The sequence below is a fragment of the Cavia porcellus genome, unplaced genomic scaffold, assembly GCF_034190915.1.
Source record: "Cavia porcellus strain 051 isolate PalLab524CR breed Dunkin Hartley unplaced genomic scaffold, mCavPor4.1 scaffold_15, whole genome shotgun sequence".
NCBI classification, from domain to species: domain Eukaryota; kingdom Metazoa; phylum Chordata; class Mammalia; order Rodentia; family Caviidae; genus Cavia; species Cavia porcellus.
Genome location: NW_026947498.1, coordinates 47,369,342 through 47,391,851, shown reverse-complemented (window position 1 = coordinate 47,391,851; position 22,510 = coordinate 47,369,342). Strand labels below are relative to the sequence as shown.

General features: G+C 35.0%; 1 protein-coding gene across 4 annotated transcripts in view; it reads right to left on the bottom strand.

Annotated features, from left to right (window-relative positions):
- Tfg (trafficking from ER to golgi regulator) overlaps nucleotides 1-22,510 on the bottom strand; it is a 38,373-nt gene that overhangs the window by 3,626 nt on the left and 12,237 nt on the right. For 3 of the 4 annotated variants that reach the window (XM_013151734.3, XM_003469253.4, XM_005003396.4), the window contains exons 6-8: nucleotides 15,100-15,267; nucleotides 11,278-11,418; nucleotides 833-931 (exon numbers count right to left, since the gene is read on the bottom strand). In XM_013151734.3, the coding sequence (XP_013007188.1) occupies nucleotides 833-931; nucleotides 11,278-11,418; nucleotides 15,100-15,267 (408 nt within the window). The remainder of the gene's footprint in view (nucleotides 1-832; nucleotides 932-11,277; nucleotides 11,419-15,099; nucleotides 15,268-22,510) is intronic. The other variant, XM_005003397.3, reaches the window with a different exon arrangement.

Here is a 22,510-nt window from a genome sequence, read left to right as displayed (position 1 = left end):
CATCCTTAAATACAGTTAACCAAAGTACTAAGCTTTTATTAGTTTATCAAACAGAATCGTTTGTACTGCCATTGTTTGTCCACTTTTTATGCTTTGATTTTGTAACTTGAACAACTACTTGTAGGATAACAATATGTAACTAGTGATTTCTTAGTGTTATTTTTTTGAAATTCTGTATTATTTCTACCCATTTTGGTTTTGTTTTTTCTCTAAATAGAAAAAATACAGATAATCTTCAGTAGAGAGGTACAACAACAAGAACAAAAAAAACCCTAGATGCTTATTTAAAACAGCTAAACAATGTTCTTGGTTGCCTAAGTGACATTTGAAGTTATTTTTACAGTCAATTTTTGGAGCCCTACATTTTTTTTTTTTAGGAGCTTATAAACAGCTAAGTAACTTGACTTAGTTTCTAGTTAATAAGATCACTTTTCTGTTAAAGAGAGCTGTTAATATTTCTGCAAGTATTAAAGTACACTGGAATTATGTGTTACATATAAATGGGGTGGAATCTTGTTTTCGCAGTTTTAAGCCATCTAAAGATAAGCTGATCATGTTAGAAAGATAGATTTGTACTAAAAGCTTTTTTTATACTATAAGCTGTTACAGAATCATCTACTATAAGTCTTACTTGTCCAGAAGAAAACAGAAATGTTAATACTTCCAATAAAACATTTACACATAAATTTTAAATAAAACAAATGTCTCCCCTGATAAATTAAATATTTAGGGCAATGTATCATAGTCCGATACTTAAGGGGAGAGCTTAAAATTTAGAAGTACAGAAACACAACAAAAACCGTAAGCTACCTCCTTTTCAACACCTGCTCACCTGAATATTGAATACCATACTGCTGAGGTTGCTGAGGCGGAGCCTGAGGCTGCTGTGCACCATAGCCAGCTTGTTGCTGGTACTGTTGGTACATTTGACCTAAAAAAGAAAATACAAAGAAAAAGGCACATCTAGTTGGCAGAGAAAAATATTTTAAAAGCACATTTACATTCTCACTCCATCCATTCAAATACATAAACAACACTGAATAGCAACATACAATGTGTTCCGCTTTAAATATTTATGAAGGATAAGAATAATTTAAGAATGCAGAGAATTTTTAATTGGCAGCAAACATTACATGATCTAACACTAGTGGCTCCTACTCAGAAACTCTAGAAAAAACGAGTATTTTAAACCCAACTGCCATCAAAAAAGTACTGCTATTTTCAGTAAAAATCACAAGTTGAAAATCAATACACAAAAATCTCAGAAAATGAACAATATTTCCTTAGTCTTTCCCAAAGTACTAAATTTATCCTCTAAGGATTGATACCATATGAGTGGTTACTACAATAACAACTAAACAACATTTGTTCTGAAACTCAAAAATGGCATTTCCCAACAGTTTGATCTTCTATAATCCAATATCTGAATATCCTAGCCAACTACATAGAATTGATAAACCCTAAATAGTTCTTCATTTTCCTTTCCAACAATGACAGGTCTCTTAACCACTGGGGATGTGCTGCTGGACACACAGTTCTATTTGGGCCAGCAGATGACAGTTCCTCTTGGAGAAACTTGTTAAGATACTTACAATGGGTAATTTTTCAAGCAAGAAAAGATTTATTGATTTATGTCTTCATTATCTCTATTTCTTCAGTTTCTTTACTGGATTTAATGTACCTACCTAGAATTTAAAACTTTAAAATAATTATGTTAGCTTATTATGTATAAAATTCAAACTACTTGCTGTTAATCAAAAGACTAGGCAAATAATATACTTTTGGCCAGAAAATAAAGTAAGCTCTGGAAAAATAAAAATAAATGCTTTACTAGTGTCACTCAGATTTAAGTGCCCCAGGCAACAAGCACTAACAGACATAGATCAAGGCAGAGTTCACTGTATGTGCTACAGTTGCTTTTCAGTCCTAAGGATGTCTTTGAATGCTGCCAAGTGGGCAGCACTAAATGAGATCTGTCTATACTTAAAGTCACTTATTTCGTACCAGGAAGCTGTATGTTTTTAAGTAATAAAAATAACAGCTGCTCAATTACTTTTAAAGCACTAATCTTCTTCAAAACAATAATAAAAAGTTTTCTTCAATGTTTTAATGGTATTAACAAACAACATAAAAAGTAGAGGTTAATCATATTTAGATAATACCTTAATAATGGATTATATTTCATAACTCAGTTTTAGAATAGAACCAACCAGAATCTAAAATAAGGTAAATAGGTACACAAATGTAACTGAATAGGAGAAATAGGAAAATTCTAATTCTTAGAAATTAGAAAAATTCTACAATAGAAAAATGTGCAGAGACTAAGCAAGAAATACATGAGACACACAAAAAAGCTCAATCTTATTACTAAAGCTTGTTTCAGATATACAATGCTAAAGCAACTTAAGTCAATAACTGAACAGAACCATCAACAGCTAAAAGCTGTATCATTGGAAAACTGGCATATTTCCAAAGCTTTAATTTTACCAATGTTTGCATATTATTATACTTTGAATCCAAATGCCTCCAAGTCTCATGTGTTCAGTGAGGGGATTTTGGAAGATGACACCTTCAGAATGGATGAGATCAAGACTCCATGTAGTATATTGTTTTCATCAAATATTCTAAAGAACTCATTCACAAATCATAATTGTTCTTAAAGGTAAGTGCATAACTATTAAAGGCTTTGGATTATTTTTCTGGATACGGTTTTCTGAAGTGCTAGAAACTCATGTTGAAAAACATCACTCTTATGGTTAAAAATTTCAGAGGTTTATTACTATCTCGACAAAGTATTTGTTACTTATTTTGAAATCATTTCATGCAAGACTAAATAAGATTCTGTCATAGTATTTTAAATTTAATTAAGAAGCCTGTGCTTAAATGTGAAAATGAAAACAGAAACAAAACAATATAGAACAAAAAAAAATCAAGAAGCAATACCTTTACATACTGGAAAGAACTACAGAGAAGGCAAGGTGTAGACATATAGTAAGCAATATTTAAATTACAAAAACATGTAAGCTATGTTTTATGTCACATAGAATCAGAAGGAATCTATGACACAGTTAAGTTAAAAATAATAAAAATTATTTAAGAACAAAAGAACAAGAAAAACAAAGGTAGTGGTGAAATTTCTGGGATGTACTTTGTTATAGAAAGTGATAGTGCCAGCCTCCATAATAACCACCAATGAATTTTGCATATGTATACTGTATGGCAAAGGGTTGGTATTCATTATATTCACAAAAATTAAAAAGTTTAACTACCTGTTATAACTTAAAATGTTCCTCAAGAGCCAGGGTTATAGCTCAGTGACATAATGCCTGCCTGGCAAGTGTGGGGTCCTGAGTTCGATTTCTGGTACCAATAAATAAATAAATACCAAAATATTCCTCAAAAGTCTCGTGTTTAGATGGGCTTTTGGAAGGCAACTGAATCATGAAGGCAGTAACCTCATGTATTACACCACCTACTCAGAGCTAGGATAAAGTACCTGACATACAGAATTTAAAGAAGAGTTTTAATTGGCTCACGCTGCACAGGTTTCAGTCCATATCAGGGTAGCTCCAAGTCAAGAACATCAAGGCAGAAGGACATGGAGCAAAGCTGCCTGCTTTATGGTGGCATGGTAATAAGAGAGGAAAAGTACCAGGGGCCAGATACAGACTACAAGGTCATGTCTCCATGACCCACCCAGATGATGGATTTTACTAATCCCCTACGTGGCTTCTGAGCTAAACAAGTCACATTCCATTCTTTGGCAATGTGACAAACTCCTTAAACCACACTTAATCTCTAAATAATTCAAGTCCATAATTCTGCCTAACACGATACAACTAACCTGCATACAAACAAAAATATAGTAATTCTTTCCCCAAAGAATCAACAGTTGCAATATTGCTCAAAAGTCAAAGTTCTCTCAGAGTCCAATACTTAGCTGTAAACCCCTATAAAAATAAGTAACAAGTGATATCCCAAGAAACAAAAGCACAGGATATATGTTCCCATTCCAAAAGGAAGGAACAGAAAGACAGAAAAAAGTCAGATGAAGACAAGACCAAAACTCATTATGGTGAATATTAAATCCTGTAATCCAATGTCTAGCCTCTGGAGCACAGGGTGATAAGATGTGAGCTCCAGAAGGCGTAAGGACCCTCACTGCTAGTGGCTTTTCTCAGTAGATCATCTGCATTCTTGGCAACTTCAACTTCCTGGGGTCTATAATACACCCTTCACTTCCCTGCCACAGTATTAAGCATTTCCCATTCAGGAGCTCCTTGCCTGGTTTCCCAGGTCTTCTTTTGCACACAGGGTAGAAGCCTCCCCAACTCTTGCATCCTGCATCCTTGAACAACAAGCATTATGTGGATGATGTCAAGATCTCTTGCCACTTTGAACAGTAGCGAGACCCTGTTGGACCATGACTAAGGCAGGCTCTGGCAGAGAACCTGTATAGCTGAGCATGTTGAAATGAATCTAGAAGAACCATCTCACTAACCAGCCCTTCTGGAGCACAGGGCTGAGTTCTTTTCTCAAATGAAAGGTTTACACTTTTATACCCTTGAGCACAGAGTAGGTAAATTCTTACTAATTCCTAAGATGCTCTTTAAGCATCTTTCTTCTTGCCCTTGCTTAACGGACTTGGTTTCTTTCTAATGGCAATTCAGAAATCACATTTCCTTTGGCTCCTACTTTTCACATGGCCTCTTATGGGCTAAAATTCAAGTTTTCAAGTATTTCTGCTCCAAATATTTTCCTCCCAACTGTCACAATAAATTTGGCTAAAAATAGCCAGCAGTACCCATGCCATACTCTGAATGTTGGGTTGCCTTAAAATTTCCTTGGCCAGATCATTTAGTTAAGCCAGTTGTTTTTGTTTTTGTTTTTTTAACCAGAATATAATACATCTAGCTTCTAGTCTACTTCTCAGTAGTCTTCATTCCCAACAAACCTCGTGAGCCTGGCCTTTATTACCTACATTCCAGTAAAGATTCTTGTCATTTGAGCTCTGAACAAAATTACTCATTAGCTCATGTTTACTACAACCTAGGGGTTTTCTGATCCTCACTGTCAAACCTGTTCAAATTCCTACTGCAAATGATTCAAAAGAATTCTGAACCACACTATTAAACCACATAGTGTGAAACATTCACACCAACAACCCCAAACCACTTTATATTAGGCATATTTTTGTTGCAGAAACAAAGTACTTGACAAATTACAGTTAAATGAGGACAGAGTTAACTGGATCACAATTTCAGAGGAAGTCTCACTCCAAGGAAAAAACATGAGAAAAGGATGTGCAGGAGCAAAGCTGATTACTTTATAGTAGCAGGGAAGCATAGCAGGGGAACAGCACCAGAGAGTAAGAAGATTGGGACCAGATACAGACCCCAAAGTCATACTTCCATGAACCACTTGAACACACTCAAATGGTATGCTTTAGCAATCTCTTTATTAGCTTCTGAGCCAATCAAGTTGACAATTAAGTATAACTATCATATCTCATCAATGAAGCAATCTACATACTATTAAGAGATATAGTCCAGTTAAAAGAGGTAGATCAGTGGGAGGGGCGCTTCAAAAGGCCTTTTTTCTGACACTTCTTGTTTTCTGGATGTCATGAAGATGCAGCTTTCTTCCAACATAACCAGCCAAAATGCGTTTGCTCTGTAGTCAGCTGACCATGCTTAAAATTTTCTTAAACCATGAGCCAAAACCTCCTGTCCTTTAAATTGTGGGTGTCTGGTATTTTGTCCCAGAAATGGAAAACTAATATACTTCATAATATAAAAATGACTGATTAATAAGCATAAACATGTGAGCAGTCACTGCCTTGTATACTCCCACATTGGATAGGGATGACCTGTACACCAAGAGAATACTGCAGAAATGACAGTGGCATTTATGAAGACAAGTCATAAAAGACAGTCATCTTCTACCACTCTCTCTCAATCACTTATTATGCTAAATAGCTCTATAGAGAGGTCCATGTAGTGGTAAGAACAGCAATCTCCAGCTTTGGGTGAGCCTCAGATGACTGCAGTCTCAGTCAACCTCAGGACAGATCATGAGCCCAAACAACCCAGTTCAGTTACTTCCATGTCAGTTCCAGTCAGTTACTTCATCACTCCCTAAAACTGCAGGAGTGTCTTAGTAACTACATAATACCTGACACCTACAACTTAAAGGAGGTTTATTTTACATCACCTTTTCAATTCATGGTTGTCTGGCCCTATGGTAGGAAGGGCACAGTAGAAGGGGTTGGAGAGAAGAAAACTGCTCATATCAGGAAGGCCAGAAATCAGAGAAAGAGGTGAGGAGCCATAAAGGGAGATACAGCCTTCTAGGTCATATTCTCAGTGATCTACCTCTTCTGATCAGGCCCCATCTTACAATGGCACATCCAGCTTAAGTCACCAGTGAATGATTCCAAGAATGAACATAGCACCCCTATGGTAAAACCACCACCCAAAAACAATGTGAGGTTTTGGGAGACATTGTCTATCTAATGCATAAGAAAGGGATAATAAATGTTTCTTAATTTAAGGGTCTACATTTGGGAGTAATAGGTAGCAATAGATAACACACAGTTTTGACTTTGCATGTGGAAAATGATAGCAATTTAGGAAAAAAACAACTAAAAAAGACAAACCACAAATGTCAAAATGTTGCTCCATATTAAAGTCACATGAAAGATTATTTTGTATTATTATTGTTTTATATTATCTTGTGTATACATGAAAGATTATTTTGTATTATTATTATTTTATATTATCTTGTGTGTGTTTCAAAATTTACATAAGACATCCACTCAAATTTTTGTTACACTGGCCTGTAACTCCACAGATTTTAATTATACCCTTTTTAATTTCAGTAATCAATTCTGGTCTCTGAGGTTTTTTTTGTGTTCTTCCCATTACCCCTTATTCTACACATAATTTTCTAATAAGAGGCACTGCTTTTATCTAAATTTACTTATTATAATCATATACAATATGATGTATTCATAAACATACTGCACATATGACAGTGACCACTTATGAACATATCACCTAATTTGGGCACAGCCATCTTAGTCATGATGCAAGATATACATCAAATAGTATAAACTAAAATGGTGTGATGTATGCCTGTAACTTTAGCACTTTGTGAGGCTGAAGCAGTAAGACTGCTAGTTCGAGCGCAGCCTGATCAACTTTGTGAAACTCTGGCTCAAAATAAAAAATAAAAATTATTGGTTGGGGATGGAGCTCAAGACAAAGACCCTAGGTTCGATCCCACAAAAACAACAAAACAAAAAACACACAGTAATCTATAGAAATAAAGTAGCCTTCAATGCAATATTTATCTAGACCTGTGCCATTCATACAATAACCCCTAGCCACATGTAGCTACTAAGCACCTGAAATGTAGCCACTTGGAACTGTGACATGTAGCATGTCACAGCATGGCAGCAGCATGTTGTTTGATATCTTTTAAACTGTCACATCCCACACATCTGATACCCAAAACAAAAAACTATTTCATGACTAAAGTTGATATAGTAGTCATAGTGGGCTAATGGAAATTATTAAAATTAATTTTACCTTTTAAAAATGTTAAGCACTAATAAAAATTTGTTTAATGTTGCTAATAGAAAACTTTAAATAGATACTGCTAATAGACCCTTAAATTTTAGTTCCCTGTGAGTTGAACAAACCTTATTACGTACAATAAGTATTCTTCTAACTATATCATTCTATAACAGTTCACCCGTGGTTTAAAATAGGGTTTTTTAACAGATGGTCTTAGTTTACCTGGTACACCTGTAAACTCTCAATATATTCAAACTCTGCCTTTGCCTCCTATTTCACCCCAGCTTCAGTTCTACTTTTACTGGCACTTGTCTTTTGGTGCAGAGTAAAAGTATAAAGTTAGCTAACAAAAGGCTTAAGCAATAAGAAATTCTCCCAAATGATTTATTTATCAGCAAAATGACACTTACTAGTTCCTAAATATTCACTCAATGACCAACTCTGAATGTATCACTAGGGTATTATAGGTTTTTAGTTCAAAAGTGGTCAGTTTCTTTGAAGCAAAAATTCTTTTTTTTTTTTTAATGTGTGACTGATAACAATCACTTGTTTCCGGTGCTGAGTAACCAGCTTCAGGTGCTGAAAATACTTCACACTAGCACTCTTTTATACAATACTTAGAGCACCACCTGGTGTTTAATGTTTTAAAGTAGAATATGTGCTTTTTCATGTCCCAATATGCAAGGAAATTCACAGAAATAACACTATAATATCAGGTAGGATTTAATGTAATAAATACTAAGCCATCCTTTGCATAGTTCCAAAGATTCCCATGAGGTGCCTTAGGACAGTTACTGCTATCCTGAGTTTGAGGTTCCTCAAGCTCCTTAAACAATGACACCTTCTACAGATTTCAAATATTGACCTTTCAAAGTTGTATTTTTTCAAACTTAAAAATACTCTTTTAAAACTACTGGTTTAGACCAATTTTCACATTTCAAGAGAATATTAACACTCACAGAGACTAAATTACTCTCCCAAAGAAGATTCATTATTTAGAGCAATTTGATTTAAAATACATTGCTATTTCCACTAAACTCAGTGCTAACTACACAAAAAACAACAAACCTTTCTCTAAAAACTACACTAGTCAACTAAAGTTAGCTTTAATTTTATTCTAAAAATTATTTTTAAATTACAAAAATAACACAGTTTCTGGGGGCAGGCACAGGGGGCAGAGGAGGGGCAATAAAACAGCACCTAAGTATTAGAGCAAAACAAACTGTGCAGTTGGCCTTTCCAACTTCACTCTCTCCCTTGAAGGTCACCACTTACTGTAACTGGTATGAATTCTTCCATGTTTTTACATTCTGTATTAGCATTATTATTGTTCTGCCATACTATATGGTTTGTTGTCACACATGTCAGTACATACAAATTTTTCAGCTTTTTTCACACGATGGCAGCATGTAGTAGTTTATCATTATGTATAGTTATGTCTAATGCCTCAAGAAACATTTCTGCTCAATTATGCCTTTATATCTTGTCATGGTTTATGTCAGTGGCCCCCAGGCCTCATGCATTTGCATTGTGCATTTGTGATTGGTTCATTATCTGGTGCTTGGATTGATAGTCAGTGCTACATCCACATAGGGGTGGATGCAATGTAACGGCAGGAAGAAGGTATGTCTTGCTCTTTTGCCAGTTTCTTTCTTTTCTTTTCTTTTCTTTTCTTTCCTTCTCTCTCTTTCTCTCTCTCTCTCTTTCTTTCTGCCACCACAAACTGCAGCCCTGCCATGCCACCCTGCCTTGGTGCCAACTGAGTATGGACTGAAAACTCCAAAAACTGTAGGAAATAAACCTTTCCCTCCCCAACTTGGTGCATCAGTATTTTGTCTCAGCAACAAGTAAAAAGTAACTAAGAAAGAATTTAGTACTGATGAGTGGGGTCCTGTGCTGTGACTATCTATACCTGACCATGTTTTTTGAGAGGCTTTGGAAATGGCAGGGCAGAATTTGTAAAGGTTCAGACATGTCTCCTGGAAACATAGAGCTGGAGCAGCTTAGGCTGTTGATTCTGGTCAGAGCTCAGGAGACCAGAAGGCTGATAGAAACCTTCATGGTAAAGACCAAGCTAGGGACATTTCTGCTGGAAAGAAGGACTGTATTGATTGTTGGGACAACCCATGATGTGTGTGTGTTTTGGCTTAGCAGAAAATTTATCTGCATTTTGCTCATGCCCAGAGACATTGCCGGAGACTGAGACAAAGGGCAATGGACTGATTAATCTGGCAAAGGAAATTTCAAGGCAGTCAAATATTGAGGCTGTGGCATGGCAATTGTAGGGGGCTTTTAGCCAGCTTTGTGTTGCAAATCAAGAGCAAAGAGCCCAGGTGGATAATTTACAGCTCCGTGAGTTTGGCCAGAAGGAAAACTCCAGGAAAGCTGTGGACTGTAAAGGAGTTGAGTCTTTGATGAAAAGAAACAGAGAGATAAAAAAGATGGCTCCACGGCATCCCAGAAAGCAGCAGGTCTCCACCCTTTGCGGCCTCAAAACTGCAAAAGTGAAAGAATTTTTCTCAGAGGAGAAAGCTGCAGAGCACCAAGCTCCAGAATGGTTATGGAGGCGACATGAGGTTCAAGAATGGCGGCAACACAGAGAAGCTTTTCTTCATAATCAGGTTCACAGAGTCCAACCATCCAGGCAATTGACCCTTACAGGCAAGAAAGAGACAAGCCTGGCTACTGCTCCAGCTGGCAGCAAACCTTGGCAGCATCCACATGGTGCTGATTTTAGGTGCAAGGAAAATGCACAAATTCTGAAGGTAAGACAGCTTCCACCTAGATTGCAAAGGGCCAGGCCAAGCAGTAGGCTCCTGAGAGGGCAATTTGTACAGATCTAAGGGTGAAGCCAAAGGTGCAGTGGAGACCCCAGAAGTTTGGAAAAGCTAGGATCGTGGGTCATCCAGGGAAAGCTACAAAAAGCGAACAGAGAGGGTTTAAGAGAAAAGCTGCTGGAGCCGAAATCCCTGGAAGTGCCATGGGGGTGGAATCACCCAAGCCTTTTGTAGCTTGCAACCAGATTGCTTCAAATGCTGAGCATGAAACTCTAGGACTTAATGTTCATCCTGCTGGATGTTGCACTTGCTTTATATTCCTGTTTGTAACTTTTGGAATGGTAATGTTTATCTTGTGCCTTTGCATTTCAGAAATGTTTAACCTTGTTCCATTTTTACAGGGGGTTACAGTTAAGAGTTTGTCATACATCTTGGAGGAGACTTGTACTTTTCAGCAATACTGAAACTATTAGGATTTTGGCAATTCTTGAAGATGGACTAAATGTCTTTTGTATAAAAGATGTACATGAGTTCTGGGGGCCAAGAGTAGAATGTCATGGTTTATGTCAGTCGCCCCCAGGCCTCATGCATTTGCATTGTATTTGTGATTGATTCATGGTCTAGTGCTTGGATTGATGGTGTCAGCGCTACACCAACATAGGGGTGGAGCCAGGATGTAATGTAATGGCAGGAAGAAGGTGTGTCTTGCTCTTTGGCCAGTTTCTGCCTTGTAGTTTGCAGCCGCCATGAACTGCGGCCCTGCCATGCCACCTTGCCTTGGAGCCAACTGAGTATGGACTGAAACCTCCAAAAACTGTAAGAAATAAACCTTTCCTTTCCCAACTTGGTGCATCAGGTATTCTGTCTCAGCAAGAATAAAAAGTAACTAAGACATACATGTACTCTTAACACTATTTTACCTTCAATCTGACCTGCTTGTGCCTGAGCTCCTGTGTAGGGAGGCTGTTGTGCCTGAACTCCTGGTGGGTGAGCTGCTGAAGAGGAAGAAGCAATGCTGTCAGGAGTTCCCGAACGATCTTCTGCTGGAGCACTGGGTGGCCCTGGATAAGCATGAAAAGTGTGTTATTACCTACCCAAACCTTTTTCTTCAACTAGTTCAATTAATAAGTTCAATTAAAAGACTAAAAGTACCACTGGTATAAGAAAAAGTATTACCACAAATACAATCTTTTACATTAATATGCTCTATTTTTTCTTTTGTTTTGTCTCTTAATACAAAATTACAATTGGTAATTCTTTCCTATAGAATATAGAATGTGATATTCCGGTGTACTCCCATTTTAAAAATCAAAACTCCTGTCCACTGTCCAAGTATCAGCTGCTCCATGCAATCTATTTTGTAGATCAACTAAAAGTATCACTTTATTCTTTAATAGGTCTTCAATGCCTACAAATTAGGTTCAGTCTCCTGGTTTGGTATTTAAATATCCAAGTATTTCTTAGAATTCCTCTTATCACATGACCCTTTAGCTAAAATGATGTGCTCTCTATCTCAGTCTGCATCTCATAACTTTTTGGCTTATGTTTCTTTATACTGTGGTCTCTACATTTTAACATAACATTCACATATTTAAATATGAAATTCTTTAAAACTCATTTATAATTTTATACTTCTAGTAAGCCTTCTTGACCCATAATATTTTACTGCACTAGTCCATTTCTAAATAATTTACTTTTATTATGACTTAGATTTCTATCTTGCATTTCTAAACAGCTCCTATCTTCTATACTGTGAGCGATTTTGGTCATGCTCCTGATTCTCAATTCTTTTTGTCTGTTTCAAAGACCTACCATTCTAACTAACACACACAGCCCTCTCCCCAAATTCTTCCAAAATAACAAATACAGAAGTAAACAGAAATTACTATAGAGCCAAAACTGTGACACTTGGTTAGATATCCTGAAGATAACTTAGGATATGCCTTAATTCTTAAGTTCTTATTGTCTTGGTAACACAAAAGAGTGGTCAAAAGCAAAAAGCATGTGTCTTGGACCCAAGTTATTTAGGTTTGAATTCCAGTGCTTCCAAGACTAGACATGTATTTCTGGACATGTTGATCTCTCCATGTCTCAGCTCCCTCATCTTTATATAAGATATAGAGCCACACTGCATGCTATTTTATTAATAATGGCTTATAGAAAAATTCTAAAAAGTTTATAAAAGCAATTACTATTAGAAAGTCCTATGTATATACTACTATTAGCAGATTAATTTCTGAAGGCAAATTATCTTTCACATCGGTGCATCCCCAGAATTTACAACTGTCTTAGCGGCATAGTTTACAGCTAATAGTCCAGTACTAATGATAACTTCAACTAGCTTATAGTAGCAATAACAAAGGACAAAATGATGATTATCAGAATAAAATGGGTAACTGCTTCAATCACTTTAGTCAACTAAAATATATACAGATAAACACATACACACAATATTACTTTGACTTCTCTTTCCTCACTTGTACTTAACTCCTAATATTTTATCCCATCTATGTAATACTTTAGTCCTCTTTCCCATTTCCACACTCATTATGATAGCCAATTTTTTTTTTTTTTTTTTTTTACTGTATCATACCTAAAGAACTGCAGAAGCATTCTGGTTGTCTATCTGTATAGTGTTTGATATGTGTGTATGATATATAACACACAAAGCTACAAGAAAAAGTCTTCAAATAATGTGACTCATACATTATTTTGGCATACAATTTCAAGCTTGCCATTTTGAGAATATGCATGGAAAGTGAGATTAAGCCCAAGGCTTTTCACATGTCAAGTGCTCTATCACTGAGCTACATCATCAACCTTTTTTCCTTAATGAGAGATGGTGTTTTCAAATTGCCCACGGCCTTGCCTCCTATATAACTATTCACTCCTCTGTATAGTATTTCCTGAAATATTAAACAAGTATTTGAAATGTTCTCTTAGTTTTTCTTCTCCTCAAATGTATCACTAGTCTGATGTGTTATTTTGCCAAGAACAGGTATCTATATAAATACTAGTTTCTTATATTCAGAACTTCATGCTACTACTGATAATGGCAAAGAAAGATACTGGGTAATTAACCTTCCCATAGGTACAAACTGAAAACCTGAACAAAATAGAAGAAACTATGAACTGACTTGGAAATAGATCAAAAAATCAGAAGAGATTACACAAACAGAATTATAAATGGTAAAAACTGCCAAGTCCTAACCCTAATAATGCTGATAGTAGAAAAACCAGTGTGAACTTCACAGCTGGACCATTAACTGGAATTTTAGGGAAAACCTATTGAGTAAGGTTATCCCTGAAGGCACAAAACCTAAAATAAGTATGAAATCGACCCCAGTCTTCCACTGAGCTTAGGTCAGGGATACCCAAGAAGGCTCAGGAGAAAAACCACCTAAAGGTAAAAGGACTGATCAGGGATACTAGCTGTTATACGGCATGAGGAGCAATGATGTTGTTTAAATCCATAGATTAGCTCTCTGCTAGGGTAATATCAAAGCTCTTTAAAAGACTACCAAGAATCTCAAGTCACTACAATATAGAAACGACAATGTCCAGTTTTCAATCAAAAACTATCAGACCTGCCAAGTATCAGGAAAATCTGACTCAGTTTTCAAGAGGGGGAAGTGATTCTAACTAGACTCAGATACTGAATGTTATAAACATGACAAAGCAGCAATTACTAATATAATGGCACCTCAGTTTATGAACTGAAATCGTTTTACAACTTTGGGTAAGACGACTACATTTGTATTTGTACAGTGAAGACATGTGTGGTCATGTTTGTCACCTAATGTAGAGCTTGCTAACGGAGTCAAAACCTAGTTGAATCCTTTTGTTTGAGAAAAGAATTGCTGGCACACAGAAGTATCTGTGAACTGAGGCATCACTGCATTTTTAAAGAATTAAAGATATATTAAAAATTAAAAGAAAATATAATCTTACTGAATATAAAAATAAGTTTCAAAAAAACCACAAGAAATTACATGGCAATTATACAGTTCCAAGGCTAAAATTATACGTTACAAAAAACCCCACAAGTTCAGTAACACCCTGGAAAAGGCAGAAAAAACAGTAACCTTGAACAGAATTCAACAGAAATAATTCAAATGAAGAACAAAGAGAAACAGCCCTAGATAAAAATAAACAGAGACACACAAGGAAGTATCAACCTCTGAATATTAGAATCACCAAAAAAAAAAAAAAAAAAAAAAAAAATCAGAAAAAATGAGAGGAAAGTAAAAAGAATAAACTATAGGACAGGTGTTGCTTTAAGGTTAAAAACTTCTTTATAAACAAGCACTCTACACAGAAGCAATTTAACCAGAAATTCATGTTTAATTTTAAATTTCTCAACTTAAGATTAGAAGAGATAGTAAAAGCTATCACACATAACTTAAATCCTACAAGAAATGTGAAAAATGATGATAAAATAGTTCAGATTTTAAAAAAACTTCTGGAATATTACTTTCAATCATATTCATTTGAACCAAATAGCAGTTGCTTTTTAAGGAAAATGGTGCTTGTGACTGAGAGAGACCAAAGAAAGTTTCCTGGGGTGCTGAGGTCATCCGATTTTTTAAAAATCTCATCAGTGTTCAACATATATGAATGAGTATGTAAAAACTTATTGAACTCTTAATATTTGTGCATAGACTATATCCACGTTATTCAGAAAGAAAGAAGGAAAAACAGACAGACTGATGGATGAAGGATGAGCAGGAATAGAAACTTACCTGAAACCTGATCATCTGTTAAGCCAAATGCTGACATAACATTTTTATTGATTTCATCCTGGTTTTTCAAAGGATCAAAAGCTGACATACTTGCTGCTATAACCTGAGTAGACTGTTTACCAGAAGAATCAGAAGCAGCAGATTTTTCTTCTCTTCCATCCACTGCATCTACAGTAATAAAGAAATAAAAACTTGTTTCCGTTTATATTACTCAATAAAGGCATTAAAAATACAAGGCAAATATATGTGAATAAATATTTTTTAGAAAGTTAAGAGTAATCATCTCTGAATACATTATATATCATTTTACTTTCTTTTCTGTACTTGTTTATATTTTTACTTTTAAAATTGAGGAAAGAGCAAGAAATATGCAGGATAAATAACTTTTCTATACCTCAAGAATTAATGTACATATAATTAATATATATGTATATAACACATAGGGGAATCAAAATAGTCACAGAATGTGCAAATTTTTTAAAATCTATTACAATAAAAGACATTATCATTAATCCCCCTTCATAGTAACCCTCCTTCCTTTAAACTCACTTCTCCAGTTGTTCTTGCCACTTTCTGAAGTAGTTGTGAAAGTTTTCTTTCATTGTGTCATTATGAGGTGTGATGAAAAATATGGTAAACTCTACCACACTAAACCCTCTAATGAAAAGGGAGGCTCCTAAAAATAATACCGCGTGTCCTCATCTATCTTCTTTACCAGATCTGCCATTGTACAACTTCCAGCTCTTCCTCAAAATTCAAATGATTATGAATGGTAAATGTTTTGGAATCAATTCAGGACATCTGGGCAGCCACAATAGTGCAACACACACACACACACACACACACACACACACACACACACACCAAAAAACAAACAAACAAAAAAACACATGCAAAGGATCTCAAGAACTGCTTCAGATAGTGGCAAGAACAATACAATAAATGTGTCTGAAGCAAGGGAGATTATAAGGGGAATTTCTGATAATGTGTTTTTAACTGTAATAAATTTTTACTTAAACATTTTTATATCATGTGTGTAAATACAGAAGCCCCAAAGCAAACAAAAATTACTTTTTGTTGCAGTCCTATGTCTTATATGTTAGTATCAGATAAATATTGGGCACTAAAGAAATAACAGTTGTAGTAACAAGGGTTTTCTTTTTTAAAAAGGTAAGAAGTGTAACTAAATTATTTCAACTTTTATGTCTTATTTCTGTTTTCTATTGGTCCATTATTAAAATACATGGACATCAAGCCAAACAAAATTTATGCTTAAATATTTTATATAGTACACACAATACTTTTGCTATTGTTACATACATATCATTTACATTACTTATTAAAATATCAATGAAATAATGTTGAAATATGTTTCAAAAAGTATATAGGGAAGATGGAAGTAGGTTGAATTAGATGATACAATATTGACAAATTTGATAATTGTTTAAAGTGATGTAGATCCTTGGGATTCATTACAGTAAGTCTATTTTTAAACACATTTAAAGTTATCCATAACAAAGTTTTTTAAAAGTAAACAGAAAGTTACAATTTTAAATATTGTAGGGCTAAATTTATAACAATGCCTTTTTCCTAAGGATAATAAAGTATTCAAAAGACATGTATTTTATACCTTGTAAAAGAAAGGGAACTCGTGAATAACCTACATATTACAAAGAGGAACCAAGAATAAGATTTAAAAAAAAAAAAAGAAGACATCAAAATCAAAACAACAGCCAGGCATGGTGGTGATCATCTGTAATCCCAGCATTCAGCAGAATGAGACAGGAGAATGGATGCGAGTTAAGAGGCCAACCTGGGTTATATAAGCAAGTTCAAGGCTAGTCTGCACTATATAGTAAGATACTGTCTCAAAAAAAAAAAAAGACAAAAGAACCAAGTACTCAATAGGTAATTTTTATCAACTTTTTTTGCTAATAAGAAGTAAATGAACATCCAATCATCCTTGTAGTCATTACAAAAATAACCTTGTTAAAAAAAGTGTAAGTACTAAACAGAAGAAGCAGCCCTAGCACACACTGGCAGGCAGCTCTCATTTTATTCTTAACATTTCCTAAATCTGGGCGCAAGAATGCTTATAGGTACTTCTTCAAAATATGTCTACTAATTATCTATCCTCCTCACCAATTTCATTCCTGTAATCCCAAGACTACAAGGTATATCACATCAATCATACAAATATTCTCCCCACACACCACTACCACTATACTTATCATAAACTAAATCTATTGGGGGACAATGCATGTTCACTAGCCAACTACTTGTTCTATAGCTACACAGCTATACCAAGAGGCCAGTCTAGTGCTAAAGTAATTCATACATCAAGTGCCTCACAAAAAACAAGTGTCTGAAAATACTGTAGAGATACAGCATTGACAACCACAGGTGGCCACATGCATGTCAGGGATAGTAAGCCACAAGGTGTAAATAGGTGTTGGCAGCCTGGAAGTTTTGTTTTTTGGATTACTTTCAGAGTCTGATGTAAGAATGTTTTAGGTTTATGTTCTTTTCTTTAAAAGCAGATTAATTTTGATCTACATTTCACAATATTGAATTAATGACTGTATATGCTGAAATTACTTTTAAACACTACATGAGCATATGGATTCTTCTGGGAAAATGTTCTACATTTTTCATTAGATTCTGATATAAAACAGAGTGTTTTGTTCAGAAAGGTATAATTCAGAGTAAATAACCTGCTTAGACCTGAAACATAAAACCTTTTCCCATAAAAGTGGTTAACAGGATCTCATTACAGTATTTCAGTATTCAATATATTCTGAAACAGAAGTAAAATCATAAATTACAAAGCAACAATCCAGTATTTGCTAAGCATTTACCATTAACATAATTTCACATGGCTAAAGGACAGGAAGAGGGAAAATAGTAGAAAATGTAATTTTAAACTTCAACTAAATTATAGAAAGAATACCAGGGATAGAGTTTAACTCAGTGGTAGAACATTGTGTAGCATGCCAAAGGTCTTGGGGTCAACCCTTAAGGCAACAAAAACCAAAAACTTCCAAATTATTTAAGGGCCAAATACAAAATAGTACATAACTTAAACGTTTCAAGAAATTACACATGCCAGTTTTCCACAAAAATGATTTATTTTACTGCTTATATGCATTCATCCAGACTATAAACAAATTATCTCAAAATCTAGATAGTTTAAATATCTGAAAATCACAAAAATTCATTTCAAAAGATCCACTTTTTTTTTTTTTTACTACCAGGAATCAACTCAGGACTTGCACTTGTTAAACAGGTGCTGTGCTACTGAGCTTTACTCTTGACCCCCTCAAATTTTATTTTTCAGTGCGATATAAGACTCTTAAAAGTTGAAGAAAGCAGTGTTTTTCAGTCTAGACTCAAGCACAATACAAAGTTAAATTTCAGTCTATGTTTTAAAATGAGTCCCAAAACTATGTCAGTTCCAAATTTGTCAACATTTTACATTAATATAAATGCACATATCTATAAAATGAGAAAATATCAGTATATATATATATATAATTAAAAATCATGTATAAAGTAAACTACCGTGGGCTAGGATATAACTCAGGTTACTCAGAGTACTTTAACATATGAAGGCCCTGGGTTCAATCCCTAGAAACCCAAAATAAACTATAATATGCCATTTTTATTTGAAGCTATTTCATACTGTACATAATATTCATGGAATAATTTTAAACACCTAAAATTCATTAGTTTTCAATTACATTAAAAAGGATTCATGAGTTAAAGGAATTTGAAAACAGACCTGCAACGTAAATCTGTAAATATAAGACAATTTGCTAAGTATCCATAGACTACACTACTACATGCCAATTAAGCTGATGTGATCTGGGAATTGGTATATCACACCCTCCCTATAATGCTGATGAACAGACAAGTTTGGGAACACAGACATGAACAATAGAGTCCAAGGCAAGGATGAAAAGTGACACTGAGATGGATTCACTGCAGAATTCTACAAGAAATATAAAGAAGACCTAATGCCGACACTCCTCAAACTATTCAATGAAATTGAAAGGGAAGCAATCCTTCCTAAGTCATTCCTGGAAGCAAATATTACTCTAGTACCAAAACCTGAGAAAGACCCAACTATAAAAGAGAACTATAGACCGATCTCCCTAATGAACACAGATGCAAAAATCCTCAATAAAATATTGGCAAATAGGATCCAGCAAATCATCAAGAAGATTATACACCATGACCAAGTGGGATTCATCCCAGGAATGCAAGGATGGTTCAACATACGCAAATCAATAAATGTAATCCACCATATCAATAAAGCCAAAAATAAGAATCACATGATCATCTCTATAGATGCAGAAAAAGCCTTCGATAAGGTCCAACACTTATTCATGATAAGAACTTTACAGAAAATTGGAATAAATGGTCTATACCTCAATATAATAAAGGCCATTTATGACAAACCAACAGCCAGCATCATACTAAATGGCCAAAAATTGAAAGCCTTTACTTTAAAATCGGGTACAAGACAAGGATGTCCTTTATCACCACTCCTATTTAATATAGTACTGGAAGTATTAGCCAGAGCAATTAGGCAAGAAAGAGAAATAAAAGGGGTAAAGATAGGAAAAGAAGAAGTTAAATTATCATTATTTGCAGATGACATGATACTCTACATAGAAGACCCCCTAAACTCCATTGAAATACTCTTAGATACAATAAATAAATTCAGTAATGTGGCTGGATACAAAATCAATACTCAGAAATCAATAGCATTCCTATACATGAACAACAAAATTACAGAGAGGGAAATAAGAGAAACTGGACTATTCACATTAGCAAGCAAAAAAATGAAATATTTAGGAATTACTCTTACGAAAGAAGTGAAAGACTTATACAGTGAAAATTATAATACACTGAAAAAGGAAATTGAAGATGATCTCAGAAAATGGAAAGACATCCTTTGCTCATGGATAGGAAGAACAAACATTGTGAAAATGGCCATTCTCCCAAAACTGTTATACAGATTCAATGCAATCCCAATAGAAATACCATCAACATACCTTATAGATCTAGAGAAATCACTCCTAAATTTCATCTGGAACCAGAAGAGACCTAGAATCGCAAAGGCAATTCTAAGCAGCAAAGACAAAGCAGGAGGCATCACAATCCCTGACTTGAAGTTATACTACAAAGCAACAGTAGTAAAATCAACATGGTATTGGAATCAAAACAGAGCTGAAGATCAGTGGAATAGATTAGAAGATACAACCACAACTACGAACACACTCAACCACCTTATTTTTGATAAAGGAGCCAAGCAGGTTCACTGGAAGAACGACAGTCTCTTTAATAAATGGTGCTGGAAAAACTGGCTCTCCATTTGCCGAAAACTAAAGCTAGGCCCATGTCTATCACCATGTACTAAATTAAAATCTAAATGGGTCAAAGATCTGAATATTAAAACAGAAACACTAAATCTATTGGAAGACAAAATAGGTAGAAACCTTGGAGACATAGGAGTAGGTAAAGAATTCATGAACAGGACTCAAAAAGCACGGGAAATACTTCCCAGAATCAATAACTGGGACCACTTCTTATTAAAAAGTTTCTGCATGTCAAAAGAAATCTCCAGCATAGTGAAAAGAAAACCCACAAACTGGGAAAAGATTTTAGTGAACTCTCTCTCAGACAAGGGCCTCTTGTCTAAAACATACAAAGAATTAAAGAAACTCAGACCTCCGAAATTCAAAGATCCAATCCAAAAATGGGCATCTGAGATGAATAGGCAATTCTCAGATGAAGAAATGCAAATGGCAAATAAATACATGAAAAAATGCTCATCATCATTGGTCATTAGAGAAATGCAAATTAAAACCACACTGAGATACCATCTCACTCCTGAAAGAATGGCCAGGATCAAGAAAACCGACAACAAATGCTGGAGAGGCTGTGGGGAAAAAGGAACTCTCCTGCACTGCTGGTGGGAGTGTAGACTGGTACAGCCTTTGTGGAGATCTGTCTGGAGATTTCTCAAAAAGTTGGGACTGGAAATCCCATTTATTCCAGCTATTCCACTTCTAGGCATATTCCCAGAAGAACTGAAAGCATCATACCACAGTGATATATGTGCACCTATGTTTATAGCAGCACAATTTGTAATCGCCAGATCTTGGAAACAACCCAAGTGCCCATCAACTGAGGAATGGATAAAAAAGTTGTGGTATTTCTATACAATGGAGTATTATTCAGCTATAAAGAAGGATCACATTGAGATATTTATCAATAAATGGGCGCAGCTTGAGACCATACTCATAAGTGAAATAAATCAATCTCGCATGTGTGAATACCGAATAGTTTCCCTAATGTAAGTAATGATTCAAATATATAAAAATACGTGATAATCATGATTCCCCATTAGGTGGCCTTGAAGCCTTATAAAGTTTTCACTCATTAATTAGAAAGGCTTTATTCTGGGCTTCTTGATATGAAAATATTTGAAGCTAGAGTATATGAAGTTTTACCCAAACATTTCAAGGAAAAAGACACTATGGTAACTACTATTAAGTCAGGTTATAAGGTGGTGAAGTACTAGGTTATTGAAACAGTCATGCTGTGACCTCTATTGTTATATTGTTATGTCCTGTTTTATCTCAATCTCCCCCTTATTGTTTCAAAAAAAATTATTTAGTCATTTCTTATGTTTGTCTTAATTAAAGAAAAAATTCAAAAAAATTAGGATATATAAATAGTAACTCTTTTCGATTTCCTATTAACTTGTTATGAAGTCCTGTAGTACTCCCACGATCTTGTTTTGACTGATTAGACTCTGTTCCATTCTATATGATAGTATCAAGTTTGAAGACATAGGCAACTACTTTGAAGACAATAAGATTCACTAGGATACCCATTCTGGTTTGACTATTGTCTTCTTTGGAAGTCCTGTAATGTTTACAATGCCTAAGTTTTATTGGTCTTGTTCTCTACTGTTTTGTCCAACTTTATAATATCTAATAAGATAGACAATTCTTTTTAAGGAAACAAGGGACAACGTTGATAACCATTGTTGATAAACTTGTACTCTGTTCTACACCATGTGCTATGTCTATCCTTGGTATTGACTGACAGCTTTGTTTTGCCATATTTGACTGTATTCTTCCCCCCCACCCAAAGAAAGTAATAAGCACTAAGGAGTAATAAAATCCAAGATGTGTAAATTTTGTTGTAAAAAATAGAGGGAAAAGAAAAAGAGCTCTAACGGATATAACAGCAAGTGTGTTTGGGGGTGTTAAATAGCTGACTTTATCAATGTTTTTGGAACATTGAACACAGCTGTTTGCAGTCTCCCTGTTTGAATGTCCACCTTGTGTTCTTTGATACTGTGATTTGAGGAACTATTTTCAAGAAAATAGTG